We start from the raw sequence: 18,744 nt of genomic DNA, 5'->3' as shown, positions 1-18,744 counted from the left end.
TGGTCCTCTTAGCTAGGGATCATGGGAGTTGTAGGCCAAAACATCTGGAGGGCCGCAGTTTGGGGATGCCTGTTCTTGACCAACAATACTTGCATTTTAACATATTAGGCTTTCTTTAAAAAGTCTTTTGGGTTTTGTGCCAACTGGTCCAATCTATTCAAAGGCAACAGCATGACAGAACTCTTTTCTCACTCACCTATAAATAGCCTCGCATCAACATTGGGATATTTGCCAAGGAGCTTTTTACACACATCAATGGCAGGATCATCATGATCTTGTACGCAAAGAAGCACTTCAAACTGTGAAAAGAGATACAGTGCAAATAGGGAGAGAGAGAGAGAGAGAGAGAGAAACAGTTTAATGTTTAATGACAAGAATAAAAAAGAAGGGTGTAAGATATTAGATATTACACTATCTTGTTTGTCAAAGCAATATTCTTAAGGTTTTCCCCATCAGCAGATGACATTTGTTTCCTCTAGAAAACCTTAGACATGAGCTTTTCTACAAACACAAATGGAACTTCACAGGTTTACGTTTCTGACAGAATTTCTATGTGTGCTGCTGCCATAATTTGCCCAACAGTTTCCCTCTCTTACAGTTGACTTGATCATACAGTTGAATTTAAAAAAATAATCGTTTTCCATTAGTCCTACACCACAGAAATCCTAGAACAGCAGCATTCAGATAAGTTGCTAGAAAACATCCATTCTATAAAACAGAATGTGCCAGTGCTTTCCTTTTCTTCTTGATAATGTTTTCTTTTATGGTTTCACAAATGCAGCCACTAAATGCAGGCCCTTTTCCCTTGCCCTCCAGAAACCAATGAAATGCATTCATTCAGTTAAGGATGTGACTATATCGTTCCATCCAATTAGGAAAAATAATCAAGAGGCATGGAGACTTAATTTTACTCAGGATATTATTCAACTACTTTCCCAGGAGAGAGCTGAGGTGAATAAGATTTTAACATAAATATCACAATACTGCTTACCCAAAAAGCTTCTGAAAAAATAATAAGCATGCCTAACATGGGTAAGCTAACAAGGCTAGATATATTCTACATAAGCTATACACTGCAAATTATCCTAAAGTATTGATTTTGCATAAATGGGGATGGTTGATCTTAACATTCTGTATCAGCGTTTTTGATAGCAGACAATAATGTTTAACTGACACGCCTTTCTAAAATTCTACCATTACAATAAATGTCGCCATCACTTGGATTTGAACTTAGGTCCAAAATACCTTAAAGACTGCTTGGGCCCTTCTATCTTCGCTCAGTCACTGAGATTATTTGGAGGAGTGCTGTTAGTCCCACCCCCACCCCCCATGTTAAAGTAAAGGCCCAATTAGCCTCAGCCAGAAGCCAGGAATTTAAAGTCAACAGTCCCATACTGTGAAACATTTTTCCAGGAGATTTGGGAGGAACCGTGCAATTGACTTTCAAGTATCTTTAGAAGACTTTATGCTAACAGGCAAATATAGCTGTTTTGATTGCCAATGGTTTTAATTATTGTTTTGAATTGCTTTTAGTGCTCTTTTAAATGTTTTTATAAAGAGGGCATTATATAAATACTTCCATTTTAAAAACAACAACCCTGAAGAATGTTGTTCTAAGAATGTTGATTTTTACATTGCAGGGGGCTGGAGTAGATGACCCTTGGGGTTATCTACAATTCTATGAAACTTGTGATGTTATACAAAGCTGCAGTAAATAAAAGTTTAGAATCTGGGTCAAATATAATACAATATCTAAAAAGAAATAAAGTATGGCTCTTCTCATACTGCACTTATTCAAATTAGCTCTTCATGATATTAGGACTTTCCCCCTTCTCTTAGGAAACAAGCCAATCACTGCTACCACAGTTTTACACTAGATAAAACAAAGAAAAATACAATTACAAAGAAAGGGAAAAGACAGATGAAATTAAGAACAAGACATCTGTATCCCAGAAAATGAACTGACGGGTTGTCATATATTGCCAAGATTCCAGGTAGCACCTTGTAACTTTATATGCTAGGGTGCTTAGCTCATCCAGGGGAATTCCTTCAGTTCATGTAGGTCAGTATCAGTTAAGACAGATGTGAATAAGAGCACTTGGCCAGCAAATTACAGTTCAAAGCATATAGTAGGCAGGTCTGAACAAGTTTTATGTAGTAAGGGAAACAACTGACCCAGCACTCACATCACAAGTTCTGGGAAGACACTTTCAACATCTGTGAACTTACATACCGGTAACACTGTATTTATATGGGATTTATTCATCTAAAACAGGGGTCAGCAAACTTTTTCAGCAGGGGGCCGGTCCACTGTCCCTCAGAACTTGTGGGGGGCCGGACTATATTTTTTGGGGGGAAAATGAACGAATTCCTATGCCCCACAAATAACCCAGAGATATATTTTAAATAAAATGACACATTCTACTCATGTAAAAACATGCTGATTCCCGGACCGTCTGTGGGCTCTATTCTCTATTCTAAACTCTATTCCTGTCAATTCTATTCCTATTCTGCAAAAGATCTTTCTGAGAAACAAAGTATTCTGTACTGGAGAAGAATACTGAAATTAAAGTAGCTCAAGTCCAACAAACCATGCAGGGACAACTGTAAGCTTGTTATGCACTCTGACAGCAAAGGCCTGTTACCCAGTGGGGGCATAGAATACAAACTGCTCAGTTCATTTATCGGTAGGGAATTAGATACATGCTACAACCTATTTTGATTATCGTTACAGATGCAAAACTTCTGACAGTAATCCACAAGGGTTACAGGACACACAAACACACACAATCTCTGAAGCAGCCATCGCTACCTAGTGTGGTGCCCTCTAGATGTTGCTGGACTACAGTTCGCACCAGCCCAGCCCATTGGCCACACTGGTCGAGGCTGATGGGAGCTGATGAGACCAATGGAGGGCACCAGGTTGGAGAAGGCTGCTTTGAAGTATTATGCATTTAATATTCCATTAGGCAAGAGAGAAGTCCAAGAGGATAGGATTGTGTGTGTGTGTGTGTGTGTGTGTGTGTGTGTGTGTGAGAGAGAGAGAGAGAGAGAGAGAGAGAGAGAGAGAGAGAGTTTGGAGTTTGGATTTGATATCCCGCTTTATCACTACCTGAAGGAGTCTCAAAACGGCTAACATTCTCCTTTCCCCTCCTCCCCCACAACAAACACTCTGTGAGGTGAATGAGGCTGAGAGACTTCAGAGAAGTGTGACTAGCCCAAGATCACCCAGCAGCTGCATGTGGAGGAGCGGAGACGCAAACCCGGTTCCCCAGATTACAAGTCTACCGCTCTTAACCACTACACCACACGGGGGGGGGGGGAGAGACTTTTGATACATACTTTGGGATAATCCAGTTCAAAGAAGGTTTCCAAGTTGTTGATAAGGTTTGGATCAACACCCTTTAAAGGCTTCAGAAGTGAAACACCAGGAAGCTTGCTATATGGCTGTTTGTCTGTCGCTTTCTTGTTTAGGTGTAAGTGCCTATAAAAAGGAAAATGCTGGTTAGGAACAGTGTGGTTATTTAAACATTCGTATTTTGCTGTTCATTTACAGTTTGATGTAAGGCTAATTACAGTTAAGTTTCTGTAGTGGAGACTGCATAAATAGCTTTCTGCATGCTGGTGTGCTCTAAATAGCAGGTTAGGACGCAAGGGAAACACCACATCCAACAATTCTACAAGTTTATGTACAGCACACACACCTGACTGCACTTATCTGACTAGGACCCCAAAGGGCAGAATGGATGCACAGGACCAGTCGAGGTCTCTCTTTTTTCAGTGCCCAGCAAGCTATAGAGTCAATCAGTGCTATGGGACCATTGCTCTCCAGCTCCAACAGCTGAAACGAGAACTGTTTGCAGAAATAATATTCTGCAAATCACATTTCTGTTTGCAGAAATAATGTTTTGCAAATCACAATTGTTGTCCAAGGAGGTAAGAATTTTAAACCAATTAGTTTGCTCCTATGTTGAATCCTTCCTCTGAAATGAGTTTTTGACAGTAATAGATATTTCCTCTCTATACAATGACAGATTTCCCCAAAGAATTAGGCCTACTACTGGTTTCAGAAAAGGGTTTCCCCTCTAGTCTTTAAGCATTGAAGAAAAGTGTTAAATTTCCTCTCCACACCTGCTCTGATAATTAATTATCAGCCATCTCTAGTGGCATTTTATGTCACATCTAGTTTGGTACAAAATCATCCTAGTGATTATATTAATCATGAGTTATTAATCCATATCTATACTGTACTTTAAACAGGCTCACAGTGAAAAAAGGGAGATGTTAGTAAGTCCTGTGTTTTTAAGTTGCATGCACAGAGGCTGGTAACTTTCTAGAACAGAGCACAAAAACATTTTGGGAGTTGCCATAAATTAGATGTCTGTATATACATCTGCAAAATAACTGTTGAGGTTTCCTTAAAATGTAGCAGAAGGTTAACTATGAAAGGACCCGCAAACCCAACCATTAATTTACCCCCCCCCCCTTTTACACAGTCTGCCTGAAGTTATTTCTACAGCTAAGTCAGCTTTCCAATAATATTTTTTAGCTGCTTATAGAAACTCATTGAAAAAATGGCTTTATCCCAATAATGCACACATTTATTAACATCTTTTGGTTTTTAGAACAACTGAAATGTGAAAAACAGAATCTGGAACTGAGATACGAGTACCATTTCCCCCCTCGTGGTCAAAAGAAGGTACTTATGTGCCAGATTGATGAGATGGTCTGTTTTTAAAAGTATTTTATGGTCTTTCTGATATTGTTTTATGATTCTGATGATATTTTATATTACGTTATTTTTGAATACCACTTAGAGATTTGTAAATAAGTGGTTTAGAAATGCCTTTAAATAAGTAAATTTGAGGCAAAACTGTTCCAGCAATTTGGGATGCAGAGAGTTGATGGAGCCTAATTAGTAGACTTGCAAGTACGGTAGGTTCACAAATAAGCTTAGGTTACAAACATTTTTAGCAGTCCTCCCACATATTTATGCTTTAAAGGACTTGTGTGCTCTAAAAGAAAAGAACCAAGTTTCATAAAGTTTCCATCACAAATCATGAAACCCAGCAAGCCCAACATTAAAAAACCTTACATATAGTGGTTAGAATATCAACCCTCTTTCATGCACCCTTTGTAGCAACGTCCCTGCCAGAAGTGTCTCTTTCCACAAGGATATCCAAGAGGAAAAGAGTAGTCACATCCTTGCCCATTTCAGCCAGGATTAAGTGGCTAGTCATTTACTCAATGTGCTCAATATGTTTTGGAGTGGAATTGTAGATAAGAAGTGTTCAATTAAGAAAAAAAGTTGCTAAAATATTGGTGACAAGAAATGAAGCATTTGTCCCTTTTGCCAGTCTCAAACACACATTAACACACTTTTCCTTAAGGTCGACTCTACTGCAAGGGGCCAGGGCTGGGAGAGAGATTAAAGCCAGAAAAGAGTTTTAGAATTACCGTAACTAAAACTCCCTCATTACTAGGTTTGCCATGTCTGAATTCTATGAATGGGGTGCCTTATTTAAACTATCTACTCCTAAATACAGTACAGGGTGGCCCAAAAGTAGATACACTGCTTTAGAATCCACTTTCTTTGTTCTTGACTCAAGTTCGCTGTCATCATTCACAATATCAGTTACAAAAAATAATCATTTTATCTGACTCTACCATTCTTTCCAACTGCCAGCCTGAAATTTAACTGCCACTTTATTGTGTGTCAGTTATGTGTACATCTTTTTAAATGCAGTTTATACCATAGAACTGAAGAATCTGTTTATCTTTTTTTATACTGGAGGACTCTTCAATCAAAGGGCAAGTTGCAAAATTCCTATATGCAGCTATTTCACTTGGATAATCAAATATTCCCTTTTGATTTTGCCTTTTGATTCCCCCCTCCGCCTTACTTATTTAATATTCCACAACTTTATTTTATTCGTGGTCAGCTGACCATAAAGAAATTATTTTTAGATTGAAAATAAATATGGTGCTCAAATGGCCCATCACAAAGTTTAGAGTGCAGGCATGTTAAGGTGCTAGAGGTTCACCTTCCTGATACATTATATAAATGGAAAGCACACCTGAAGGTGAGGCAGAAAATAGCAATAAGAATCACTTACACCTATGGAGTTTGCATTACTGTTTCAATTCTCCAAATAAGTCAGATTTGTACACTATGAGAAATGATGGAAGAAACTGAGAGAAAGCACAGGAAGACTGTCTAATACTTGGATGATATGTGGATGCCTCATGAACATGAGGTGCAGCAGTTCCACACAAAACACTAATAGAAGCATAGCTACTAATAAAGTTTTGTTTGGACAGGCTGTTGTAACAACAGAACATCCTGTATTTCTCTAAGGATTGGCACATTTTTTGCACAACCATGCCCTAGTTCATACCCATTATCCATGCAAAGAGGGCAGTATTTCAACCAAGTTTACTTCAAGCAGATTCACTAAAATGAATGTACATGGCCAAGCTGTGTCCACTAATTCCAACAGGTCTACTGTGAGTAATACCTATCTGAAAACCATTCAAAGTTTGTAACCTCGAGATTCTGCATTTTAAGCATCATCTAAATTTCCCTACATCAGCAGTTCCGCCATGTTCTGAAGAAGACAATTTTCCATTAGGTGATGCATGCAGAAGGACTCCTCAACACAAAAGTTAATAGGGCAATTCTTCCCTTGTGTCCATACTGTACATGCCATCGCATTGGGGGTGAGTGACCAACAGACCAATCCTAACTACAGAAAGCAGCACTTAGTTGTTCCAAACTCTGTTCAGGAGGAATTTGAAATATACCACCATTGGTGTTGGCTAAGTTACACTGTGTTGCTACGTCACATCACAGAGCCGAAAGGGTTTAAAAACAGGTGCAAGGTTCTCCTGGCCCTACCCACAGAATGCCCTTTCAGGAATTTAGGCCATGTTCTGCCAGTGCTCAGTTCCATTGGATGAGCTAAATTGAGGGATTTAAGCTATCATAGCCCCAGTTTAGCCAGGCAAGCCCAAGACCCAAATCCAAACTCACTCATCCTGGCAGATCTTGGGTTTGAATTGCACTGAAAGACTCACAATAATAATATACCTATTATAGTATATTCAGAACAGCTTAATGAGACCCAAGAACTTCACATCATTCTGCATATTGTGATAACCACAGTCCAAAGTCAAGTGACTTTGTGGGTGTGTGCGCACCTTTATAATAAGCAGGTCAGCCTACAATTAAAATTATTTTACCAAACAATATCAGGGCATTTCTGTGATAGGCTTTGGATTTGAGATTGGCTCCAAGATAAAGTTCAGGGATACACTTTTCTCATGGAAAGATATACAAGACTTAGCTGTTGCAAAGTGTAAAAAGGAGGTGACTATCACATATTTTCACCCACACAGACTTAAAACAAATCAGTTAAGCTACTACATCCTTTCTGGATGAAAGGATACATACAAAAAAGACCTATTTTGAAAGTTTTTTTTAATTAAAAAAAAACCTGTTTCCAACTAACTTTACCTAAGTGTCAGCTGGAAGAGTCAGTGGGAAATGACCCATTCCCATAAGTAACCTCTTGAGTAGCAAGGAGAAGTGGAACAAAAAAATTTCTATATCAGGGTGGGAAATATAGCCTTCCAGATTATATTAACCCCATTTCCCATCAGTCTAAGCCATTGTGACCAACTGTCAGGGATGGAGGACCGCAAACTCCCCACCCTTGCTCTGTAGCTTGACTAAAAACCTTTGCATGAGGAACTAAGGGTGTAATCAAATGCTTATTAGTAGTAATAATATTTCTTGCCCACCCCGCTCACCAGAAAAATACCAGGGCAGGTTACAGTTTATAAAAGTACAATATAATTAGAACAGCAACAACCACCCCACTCAAATGTAATTCCATACAAAACATTAAAGGGAGGACACCAAAATCAATGTTTAATTCTATTCAGAAGCAAGGCCCATTAAATCATAGGGAAGGGCTGTGATTCAATAGTAAAGCACAAACTTTGCATTTTCCAGAAAACTGGCATTTTTTCCACCCTACAGTCAGCCTGGACTGGGAGTGAGGACAAAGGGAAGCAAACACTTTAGCCTTAGTTGAAAAGGGATGATCTTTTAAGAAACCTGTCCAATGCTCCCCAAAGCTTTCTAAACTGTAAAGGACCAATCCCCTTCAAAGTTTAAGAGCATTACTGTATTGGAGATAAAGTTTTGCCATAGAGGATCAGTCCATCAGAATCTGTAAACTACAGCAGGGCGTGCCCCTTTAACCAATGGGTGAGGTGGATAGCATTGATCAAAGGTGAATTTCGTCCAAGGGCAATTTCTCCCTTAACCAATGCTGTTTTCCCATGGATCCTCATTGTGTACTCAAAGCTGCCAGATATTTATAATTAGCAAAACACACACAAGTGTACACAGGTGCACTTTTCTTAACCGCACCTATATAGGAAAAGAGAGTCATGTTCAAAAGAACCCAGGAGAGTTTCAGAAACAATTTGTGTTACAGCCTGAGGACACAGCATTCCAAAAAGGGAAGAAGTGCCTATGGGCTCGTGTTAGCCCTTGATGTGATCTAATGCAACTCTCCAATCAGTGTTTAAAGACAACAGCTATTTCACGCAAATTTGGTGCATATATAAGATATAAAAGGAATGGCATAGATATAAAGCATGACAAGTGGTAGAATAACAGAACCTGGAATCTCAACACACTGTCAGCCTGAAAGCCAAACTGAGCCCCCTGATTTTTTTACACTTGCATAACACCGAAGGCGTAGGATAGTATTCCAGAAGTTCGCAAACCCCAAAATATTGTTCTAAAGCCCCTATGCCGTTTCTTGATATTCTGGTAAATAGCTCATACTTAGGGTACACGTGTGTGAAACATGCAAGCAAAATTCCATTTTAAAAAACCTCCTAAGCAGCAGATTTCTGTAGAAAACAAGCTCATCTTCATTATAAAAATTTTCCATAGAGCTGGTGCATGCAAATGAGGAAGTCCCTAGTGAAATCACTAGGGAGCTTAGGCAAGCCACTATTCTCAACCTCCTCTCCCAATTCGCAGCATGGGGGATAGTAACAGTAATGTACTATCTAAGCTATACTAAACAGTAATGTACTATCTAAGCTATACTAAACATCTGAAAGCACAATATAAATTATATTGTTACTGTTAAGTTGTTTCAAAAAGGTCTGCCAGGTTTTGAATAAATCTATATTTGAAGCAGCACATGTCAAATTATACCCACATGGAAAATTACAGCATAAAACTAATGCAGTTAGGACTGGAATCTTTTTAATTATCTCAAGAGAAAAAATGTTACTGAATAGGGAAGGAATGGTGGACACTAGTACACCAATACAAAACTGGGATTTATCTGGTGGGAAAATACCTTCCCCCAAAAGTATTACACTACCCAAAGGCCAAAGTTTAAAAATAGTGTTTAAAAATATGTGTTTAAAGTGTTTAGAAATATGCTAGAAACAAAGGAGGAGACTAGAGAATATACTGGATGGTTAGGTGAACTGTAGGGAGCTGAAATGCTGAAAAGAATGAACAGTGGACTCTCACCTACTTTGGTTCATCCTTTACAAAAGAACACTCAGAGAGAAGCAGATGATCATGAAATGATAAGGACATTTGCATCAGGAAAATCTGAATTCATCTGAATTGGAATCACTATTATGTATATATGATACCTTAAAGGTCTCAGGAACAGGGTTTTAAAAAAAAAGAAAAGCCAAAAGTTAGAGACTTAGTAATTTTATTTTACTTTAGAAGATACCAGGGAAATATTAATATTCAAACACTGGATGAAACTGAATACTAGTAATCAAAACCATTTGATGTGGCAGAATAGCCCATTTACCTTGGAAAAATAATTGGTCCATTATGCAATTCAGTTCATACAATGTGTGTAGATCCCAGTAAGTTTTTTTAATGCAGTTCCAGATAACATTCTCATAAGCAAGCTTGAGAAATTACAGAGCTAACCAAAATTACATGAAGATGGAAGTACCAAATGTAATACACAACAAACTGGGAAAGATGAATGTGGGAATAGTAAGGATTTGATGGTATTCCGTATCCTTACCAATAATTTATTGAATTAATTAAATGTATGCTTGCCAGACTTGCAGAGTAAAAGTTAGAAAATGAAGTTAAATATCTAAGATTATCATTTTAAAAAATTAAAAAACACCTAATCCTGGATAGATTTGCAGACAGTAAAAACTATACAATGGCATTAAAAGGAGAACACCAAAATGCACTAGTAGAGAACTAAAGGTCAAACTGCTCAATTTGTGGGAGCAAAATCAGCTATCTAATTTTGCATTTAGAAACAACTTTGAAAGCAGCCACTGAGAGTATGAATTTGACTAGAGCAATAGTGCTGAGCAAGAGTGTTCAACCTTTCCCTGATGCTCTTTTATGGGTGTAAATAAATTCTGAAACTTCCATTAGCTCAGAAGCAGAAAAAAAGAAATAACTAGAACCATAACCCCATCTCAGAAGGAAATAGAAACTGTACAATAAAACCTTAAAAGATGCTGGTCTCTTATGCCACAGCATCCTAGAAGACATGGAAAGTCAGAAAGGAATGGAAATGCCAGAAGTGCATAATCCTGCTATAAAGAGAGTACAACCTTCTATTCTTACTACACACGAATGCCGTCAGGAAAAACAAACCGATCCTTTTATTACAGATAAGAAAGAACTACAGCTGTAGGGTTGCTGCCTCAAAGAATGTAGGAAGGAACCCTGGGAAATGGTGCATCTCCCTTTTATATCTTTCTGTCCCCACATGGAAATCCCTGGACTGGGAGGGGCGGGAAAGACAAGGAAAATGGGTGCTGATGGGATTAACTGGGTGTTGATATGACTATTTCTTCATATGGTGAAATGTAAATTGTTCTCCTTTGCTGCTGGGTTTCCCTTTGTTTGATCAGTCTAGATGGGAGTTGAGATTGCCGAGGGGTTGGGGTCCATCCGTCAGGTGTTTTCCCCCAGGTCACGCAAGGATGATCCCTGGGATTATGTAAAAGGTGACACTTCTGGAGGTTTGAATAAACTGTCCCAGTTAATCCATCTTTGTCTATGTGTGTCTTTTGAATCAGGATGGCGATGGGGCAAGGTTCAGGTGGGCTGGGGTCATGCATGGGTTATGCAGCATTCCTTTTACAGGAGACATATCTAATACAGAGAATTCTATGCAAAAGGTAGTAGTCTGAGACATAAAATAGCAATTCTAATACAGAGAGATCCTAGCATACGTCATGAATAAGACAGCAATTCTAATACAGAGAGAATCTAGCATAATTTAAGGCAAAAGGTTCTGTAGTGATAATCTAAAGGAGTCTGGGGCAGAGGGGAAGGTGGAGAAGGGGAATGTGTGAGCTTATGCTAACTGTTGTGCATATGCAGATACTTAAGCCTTCCTTAAGGCAGGGTTGCGTCCAAGCAGGAGGGGTGAAGGTCTTTGAAGCAGAGCAGAGACTGGGAAGATGGCGTTGAACAGGATTCTGGGTATTGCAGCTGTCAAATTCTGTCCCCCCTCTCTGTTCATTAATAATGGTGTCCTGCTTCCCCCCCCAATATAATTTTCTATAACAGCATATTGTATGTAGAATTCTACTTAAAATGGAGCTCCATTCTGGAGGAACCATGTAAGAACATTCCCATCCTCCACAGCCTAGAATAGACAGAGGGAGCAAGCCCTTTATGCAATCTTCAGGAAGGACTCTAAAGAAAACTTGCTTAGTTATTTCTCTCACACTTGCAAGAAGGGAAACATTCCAATCTACCTAATCCAGAACATATAATAGGACACTATCCTCCAAGCAGTTTCCCTACTTCTACAAGGGGGGCTGGGAAATGGGGTGGGGCTGCACAAGAGCTCTCTCACTCGGCCACCTAGAGAAAATTACCAGAAGCAGTATTAGAAACTAGATATATAAGAAAGATGGAGGGCACAAGGAGAAGGGGATGACAGAGGACGAGATGGCTGGACAGTGTTCTTGAAGCTACAAACATGAGTTTGACTAAACTGTGGGAGGCAGTTGAAGACTGTGCTATGGTCCATGGGGGTCACGAAGAGTCGGACACGACTAAACAACATAAGCTAATCACTAAATGGCACCCTAAACATTGTGGCTGTCACAATGAAATGTCTAGGCACCTTTTATTTTTATTGCTATTCATTTTGTTTCTAAACTGCTTTATATTCTAAAGAAAAAAATCTCAAAGTGGTTTACACAACACATTAAAACATCAAATAAAGCAATCCAGAATAAAACAAATTCAAGCTTCAAGAAAAATATTTCAGATTCTTCTCCAAGTGACATTTTGCTTTCTCCATATTTATTTAGCTGCTTAATTCATATAGCTGCCCCAAAGCAGAAGTACCCTAGGAGGCCAGTATGGTGGAGTGGTTAGAGTGTCAGACTAGGACCTGGAAGATCAGCCTCAACCTCGCAGAATTGTTGTAGGGATTACGGTAACTGCAGGGGGAGGGGTGAACCATGTACTCCTTGGAGAAAAAGATGGGATATAAATGCAATAAATAAGCTCTTCTGCTTACCTGCTTAAGAAAGCTGGAGAGGCCAGCCAGATGGAGATGTCAGTTGCCAACCTGGCACCCAGAGATCTCCACGTGGTCACAATTGGACCCACACTAGTCACAAAGCACACCTGGCTAATTTCTAATGCTGCTCGGAGGGTTAGGCAGTTATTTGCAATCCTACAATACTGCTTACTCAACACAAGTAGGATTGTTACTGGAGTCCTGACTTCAGCTCAAGGAAAGTTTATCACTGATGGCCCAAAACTGTTCAGCAATACAGTACTTTTAAGGTTGATAGGCAGGACTGCTCCTCTCAGCCCTTAGAATGCTATTCTGAGACTCTATTCACCTTCTACCTCCTCTACACCAAATAAAGCCCCTTGCACAGTATGTCTGCAATAAATATGACTTTGCGGTATTAGCAGCAACACATGCTGCTACAGAGGAACTGATCAGCTCAAAGGATAGCAGCAAAGCAACCCCAGCACTGCAAAGTAGGCAGCCAAACTCTGCTAGTTATTCATTCACTCCATTCCCACCCCCCCTTTCTCCAACACTCAGAGCAGCAACTAAAAATCAGATGCTTTAAGCCTCTACTGAACATAAACACCTTTAAGGGGGTATTTATTTTCTAGGCTACCATACAAACAAAGTACATGTGAAAAATAACTGCTATAGAAAAAAATCAGACGGCTGTTCACAAGTCCCACCTTAGCAAGATGGTATGCTCAGAAATATAGTTTTACGAAACTAGTGATGTTGCAGTATATTACACAAGTCAAAGTACTTTATGTAGGGAAGCACATTTTCCTTTCTTACGAGACATTAGACATTCATTTAATGTTTCAAGAGCTTTACTGTTCAGAAGCATCTCCTGTCTGTATTAACAGCCTTTTGAGTCTGGTAAATTTATATAAGTACCATTCTGGTTTTTAAAAAATATATTCTTCCTTAAAAACTATTCTCAAGCTTTATTAATGCTAGTAGAGTTACCATTTTTATTCATATTTCCTCCTAGATTTATATCGGCATCCACTTATTTGCCACCAGTAATTACCTCTTAATGCTAGAGAAATATTAACTGTAAAAGAAAACTGCAAGAGGAATCCATATGCTTTTTGACCAAATTCATATAGTGAAGCATAAACCCTCCACTTTTCTTAAATGAGAAGCTGCTGCAGGAGAATACAATCCTGAACAGAGTACCTTTGGGGTAGGGGCTCTTTCTCTCCAGGTGATTTTCCCCCTGCATAAACTGCATGCCTTTCAAGCTGTTTATCTCCAGTCCCCACAGGGCAAAATACACTAAGATTTGTTATCTTTCTCCTAGAGGGAAAAGCAACTGAGGGATAATACTGAGCATTTAAATGCCTTAAGAGAAAGGATTAAGTAAACCACATTCCCTTAACACTATTCTGCTGTAGTCAGTAATCCAGGGGTTAGCAAACTTTTTCAGCAGGGGGCCGGTCCACTGTCCCTCAGACTTGTGGGGGGGGGTGGACTATATTTTGAAAAAAAAAATGAACGAATTCCTATGCCCCACAAATAACCCAGAGGTGCATTTTAAATAAAAGGACACATTCTACTCATGTAAAAACATGCTGATTCCCGGACTGTCTGTGGGCCGGATTTAGAAAGCGATTGGGCCGCATCCGGCCCCTGGGCTTTAGTTTGGGGACCCCTGCAGTAATCACTACTAGCCACTTTTCATTATTATTCTTTAAAGGTGGGGTGTGCTCATTTTGAACTTTACTGTACTAGAGCTACTATCACCACAATGTATAGTCAGCTCTGACATCAATGATCTGTTTGAGGGGGGGGGGGGCTAAGTGAGATGTTCTTCATATCCCAAACAGATCAGTACTGCAAGCGCTTCTGATCAGCATGGATGTAGAAACCCAGAGCAAAGGAGTGTATCCATTCCTACAGAGGGACTACAGATGAGTGTTTTAGTACTCAATTGTATTTTTAGTACTGTATCCCTGTCCTATATTTTGTTTTAATTCAAGCTCTTCCCCACCCCAATCCGTTATCAGTGAATCACAGTATTACATGGAAGGAATTCTGTATAAAGATAACCCTATTTTTACTTGCACACATCCTGTAGCTTAAAGTACACAAAACTGTATGGTGATGGTTTTAAATGCAGCTTATGGTGTTTGCAAGCATGGTCCCCTGATTATGCTGTTTAATGACAACACAATCCATGCCCTATTAATACCAAATTAAAAGGATTCCAAAATGGGGTGACATTTAAAAAATGCAGGATCAAAAGGGTAGATAATACATCTAAATATATACAGTATAGAAAGAGTCACAATTTCGAATAGACCCACTATATAACTTAATATGTGAAAAGTATTTAAAACAAGTATTAGAAGCCAACGTTTTTATTCCCTGAGCATTACATACCCATTTTAGGCCACTGTTCTACACCTGAACAATGATTTTATCCATTTTAAAATAGAACCATTAGCTATTATAGTAGGAGAGTGGTATGCTACAAATTATCTTAAAGATGTTCAAGTTACAAATATGATACAGTTTTTGCTACAGTACTTGGCTGCAAGTACCGGTATTATTGCAACAACCATTATTTCTGGAAACATTGTACATATGTTTCTTCCTTGAAGACTTAAAGAAAATACTGTACAGCAGAAGCACTAGCAGATTTGTTTTTAATTTTAAAGCTGCTTGATAAACTACTGAAGAAGTCACTGACAGGACTTTAGAACTAATATTCCTTGAAAGCAAATCTTTTAACAGTAAAAGGTCAATACTGACATATAGGGACATATGCATTTTCATGCATAAGTTTATTTTTGTGCAGTACACAAACCTAGCATGCTAGCAGCTACCTGCCCTCATATATCCACCATGCATGGGTTGCCATACACATGGTGCTCAAGGAAATTTCAAGCATGCTAAAGAGCGAGTAACAAACCCACTGGCATAGTTGTTTGTACTGTATAGCAATTCCTCAACTGCTTTCTGCAGCCGTACTCATATATACACTGCATGATAATTGGAGTCATCCAAGATGTTTGACAATGATGGATATTTTTGTTCACAATGCATTAACTTTTATTAGTGTGTAATACACACCAAATGAAAAGGAATATTTCATTCCTTTGAACACCACACCAAAAAAGTTCACAATTAGCAGGTCTGTTTAATGGCACCCTGTTGTAATTTTGCAGCTGAAGTCCTATTGCCTTTCACAGCAGTTTTCAGCAAACCAAAAGGGGAAAAAGAGAGAGAAAGCTTTGGCAAGCACTTTTAGGGCAATAGCCAACAACACAACACAGGTTGCAACAAGACATCCCTCCCCTTGTAGCCCCCCCCCAATCACCTCTGGAGGCCTCTCTAACCCTGCAAAACAAATTTGGGGGCACAGGAGGCTTAAGAAGAAATTTTATTGCACAGGCAGAATTCTGTTGTACCAGAAGGATGACACTCCTTACTCTAAAGTTTATGACAGAGTAAAGAGGAGTGTGGTGTATTGCATTTACATCCGGAGGCTTCCTGGGAAAACCAGAGAAATCTGTCACAATCACAGTATTAAGGCTCATGAATAGGCTTACAGGACATTTAAAAAAAACAGTTCCAAACTAATTATTGCTTTATGATCAAATCATTACTACTACAGTCTTGTAAACACACATATACAGCCATATAATTTTTCAATAGAGACCCCAAAAATGTCAAACAAAAGAGAAGTTTAGTGACACTGGATTCATTTCAACACATCATGTGCAACTCAGGAATCCATCTGTAGTAATTAGTGGCAGGCATGAGAAATCCAGTGCTTCATTCAAGTAAGAATCAACACTAACAAATAGTAATCTCTCAATCTTTTCCCCCTATATGCTATTTTCTTCCTCAAACACACCACCAAATCAGTTTCTCAAGAACAAAACATATTTTACCTCGTAAAATATTCTAGCCACATTTTCTCTCAATACGAGATTAATTCCATAATGTATCAATATTCCAACATTTGCTTACACCTCCACTGCAACATAGCTATGAGTAGCAATCTCTTCAGTGATAAACCCAAAAATGTGTATAGTATATAACATTGCACTGTCACATCTTTTTGGCTCCTCACTGAGAAGGAGAACATGTACTGTATGTCCTACTTTGAAATCATTTATTCTATTTCACATACGAAGAACACACACATGCCTGCAATATTAGCACTAACAAGGAAACCAGAAACAAGTTGTCAGCTATAATCTTTACTGCAAGGGGGGATGAATACAGGCACCGCCTTGAGCTCCTAGGAGGAAAGACAGGCTACCGATACAATGACAACATAAAATTCCACTGAACAGCATAAGTTTTGTGAAATGGGAGTTAAGAGGTAGGCTTGCAGCTGAGCACTGATCATCAAAGTCTGCCATGGTTGCTCCATAGCCATTGCCTCTAAGTAGGTAAGACAGGCAAACAACAACAAAGCACAGTATCATAAAATCGTTTGTTAAGAATTCATATGCATAGACCATCTACACTGCAATAAAGGCAACTCTGTAGGTGGCCATCTGGACAGACGCCATAAGGAACAAGTTCAAATTACTGTATGTACATTGTGATACAGGAATGACCTGGCAAACAAGACGAATTGAAGGGGACTATGAATATGACTATCACCTTCAACTCTGTAGCTGGCACTCCACTTGTTCCTCTGCTCTTGCTTAGCACAGGCTATGTTAATCCGAAGGGACAGCGCGACTACAGATACACTGAGCACAAGTGAGGTTCACTGGTGTGTGCAAAGCATGCATGTGAAGTTGGGAGCAGAAAGCCGGCTTGAGGTATGTGGCACTTTAGGGGGACAGCCATAGGACCCAACTCCTAGGGCCCCAAGGTCCTTTTGGCCCACCTCCCAATAAAATTGTGGATGGGTGTTGTCGTTCAAAAGGTGTGCATGCGCCACATCAGTTATGCAGGCGGAGCTTACCTGCCCCCCAATTTTTCATTCAAGTTGCCCTCCCCCCCAGGATGCACATAAAAGGAGCAGGTGACTTTCGGCGATGGCCAAAAACATGCAAGTCTAGCAAGGCGAGGGGACACGCCTACGGTTACAGGGCAACATTCATGCCTTTATCAGTACTATGGGCTGGGCTGGGCTGGGCTGGGCAAAGCAGGTGCCTCAGCTATGTAACCAGAGAGGGAGGTAGAATGCATGGAGGTTTCTGAAAGGGGGGGCAAGCACACCGAGATCCAGGAAGCTCAATCCCCCCCCATAGGAGCCTGGCGGAAGAGTTCCACCTTTGCCCACCCGCCATATAAAATATCTGAAGGAGCCAGAGCCCCCCCCCCACAAGGGAATAACCATTGCCATTCAAATGGTGTGTGGGCTTGTGATCGATTATACAGGGCGGGACTTACCTGGCCGACCCCCACCGCCCGTCCTCAATATTTTGGCACCACCCCAAATTCTCCCCTTCCTTCCTTCCCACCTTTTGTGGAAACGGTAGGAGAGACCCTCACACAGGGGAGGGAGGCCTGACTTACGTGTAGATGATGGACATGAAGTGCATGAGCCACAGCACCAGGAAGAGGATGAGCCCGAAGATGGCGAGTCCCTCCAGGGCCAGGTCCAGCACCGCCATCCCCGCCGTGGGCCACACGCGGGAGGAAGAGGAGGAGGAGGAAGGAGAAGAGGGAGTCGGTCCTCCTCAACACGAGCAGCGGAAGGATCGGCAGCGAGGAGGCCCCTCCCACTCGCCGGCTGCCCTCACGTAGCCCCTCAGGCGGACGCCCACCCGCCTCCTTCTTTCCCCCTCTGCCTCGCTCCTTTCCCCTGCTCTTCCTCCTCCTGCTGCTGCTGCTGCTTCGCCTGCCAGGCCGCTTCTCCCTTCCTCTCTCCCCCTCCCTTCGGGCTCGCTCGTGCCCCGCCGCCGCCTCCCGCTTAGCGCTGCTGCTCCTGCTTCTGCTGCAGCCCGCTCGCTCCCGCGCGCGACTGGCTGCCTCCCTGCTGAGCCCAACGGACTTGCCTCGCGCCCATCGCCCCGCCCTGATGCTGTCAGCCTCCGAAGCCACGCCCTCCTCCTCCTCCTCCTGCCCTCCCTTTCTTTTCTTCCCCCCTCACCGTTTAAGGTTCTCTTCCCCAGGCGCTGCTAACGTCATCGTCGTCCGCTTCAAGGGGAGCCCCGCCCCCCGCCGCGTCACAGGG

The 18,744-nt window shown here is 40.7% G+C and overlaps 1 protein-coding gene across 1 annotated transcript in view; it reads right to left on the bottom strand.

Moving 5' to 3' along the window:
* Positions 1-18,520, bottom strand: part of UGCG (UDP-glucose ceramide glucosyltransferase) — a 40,787-nt gene extending 22,267 nt beyond the window's left edge. Inside the window, exons 1-3 of the mRNA XM_035140764.2 lie at positions 18,084-18,520; positions 3,343-3,484; positions 197-299 (exon numbers count right to left, since the gene is read on the bottom strand). Coding sequence (XP_034996655.1) covers positions 197-299; positions 3,343-3,484; positions 18,084-18,181 — 343 coding nt within the window. The 5' untranslated portion in view covers positions 18,182-18,520. The remainder of the gene's footprint in view (positions 1-196; positions 300-3,342; positions 3,485-18,083) is intronic.
* Positions 18,521-18,744: the final 224 nt, after the last annotated feature.

The sequence above is a fragment of the Zootoca vivipara genome, chromosome 16, assembly GCF_963506605.1.
Source record: "Zootoca vivipara chromosome 16, rZooViv1.1, whole genome shotgun sequence".
Lineage (NCBI taxonomy): Eukaryota > Metazoa > Chordata > Lepidosauria > Squamata > Lacertidae > Zootoca > Zootoca vivipara.
Note: the sequence above shows the minus strand (reverse complement) of the source record. Positions and strands in the feature narration are given on the sequence as shown.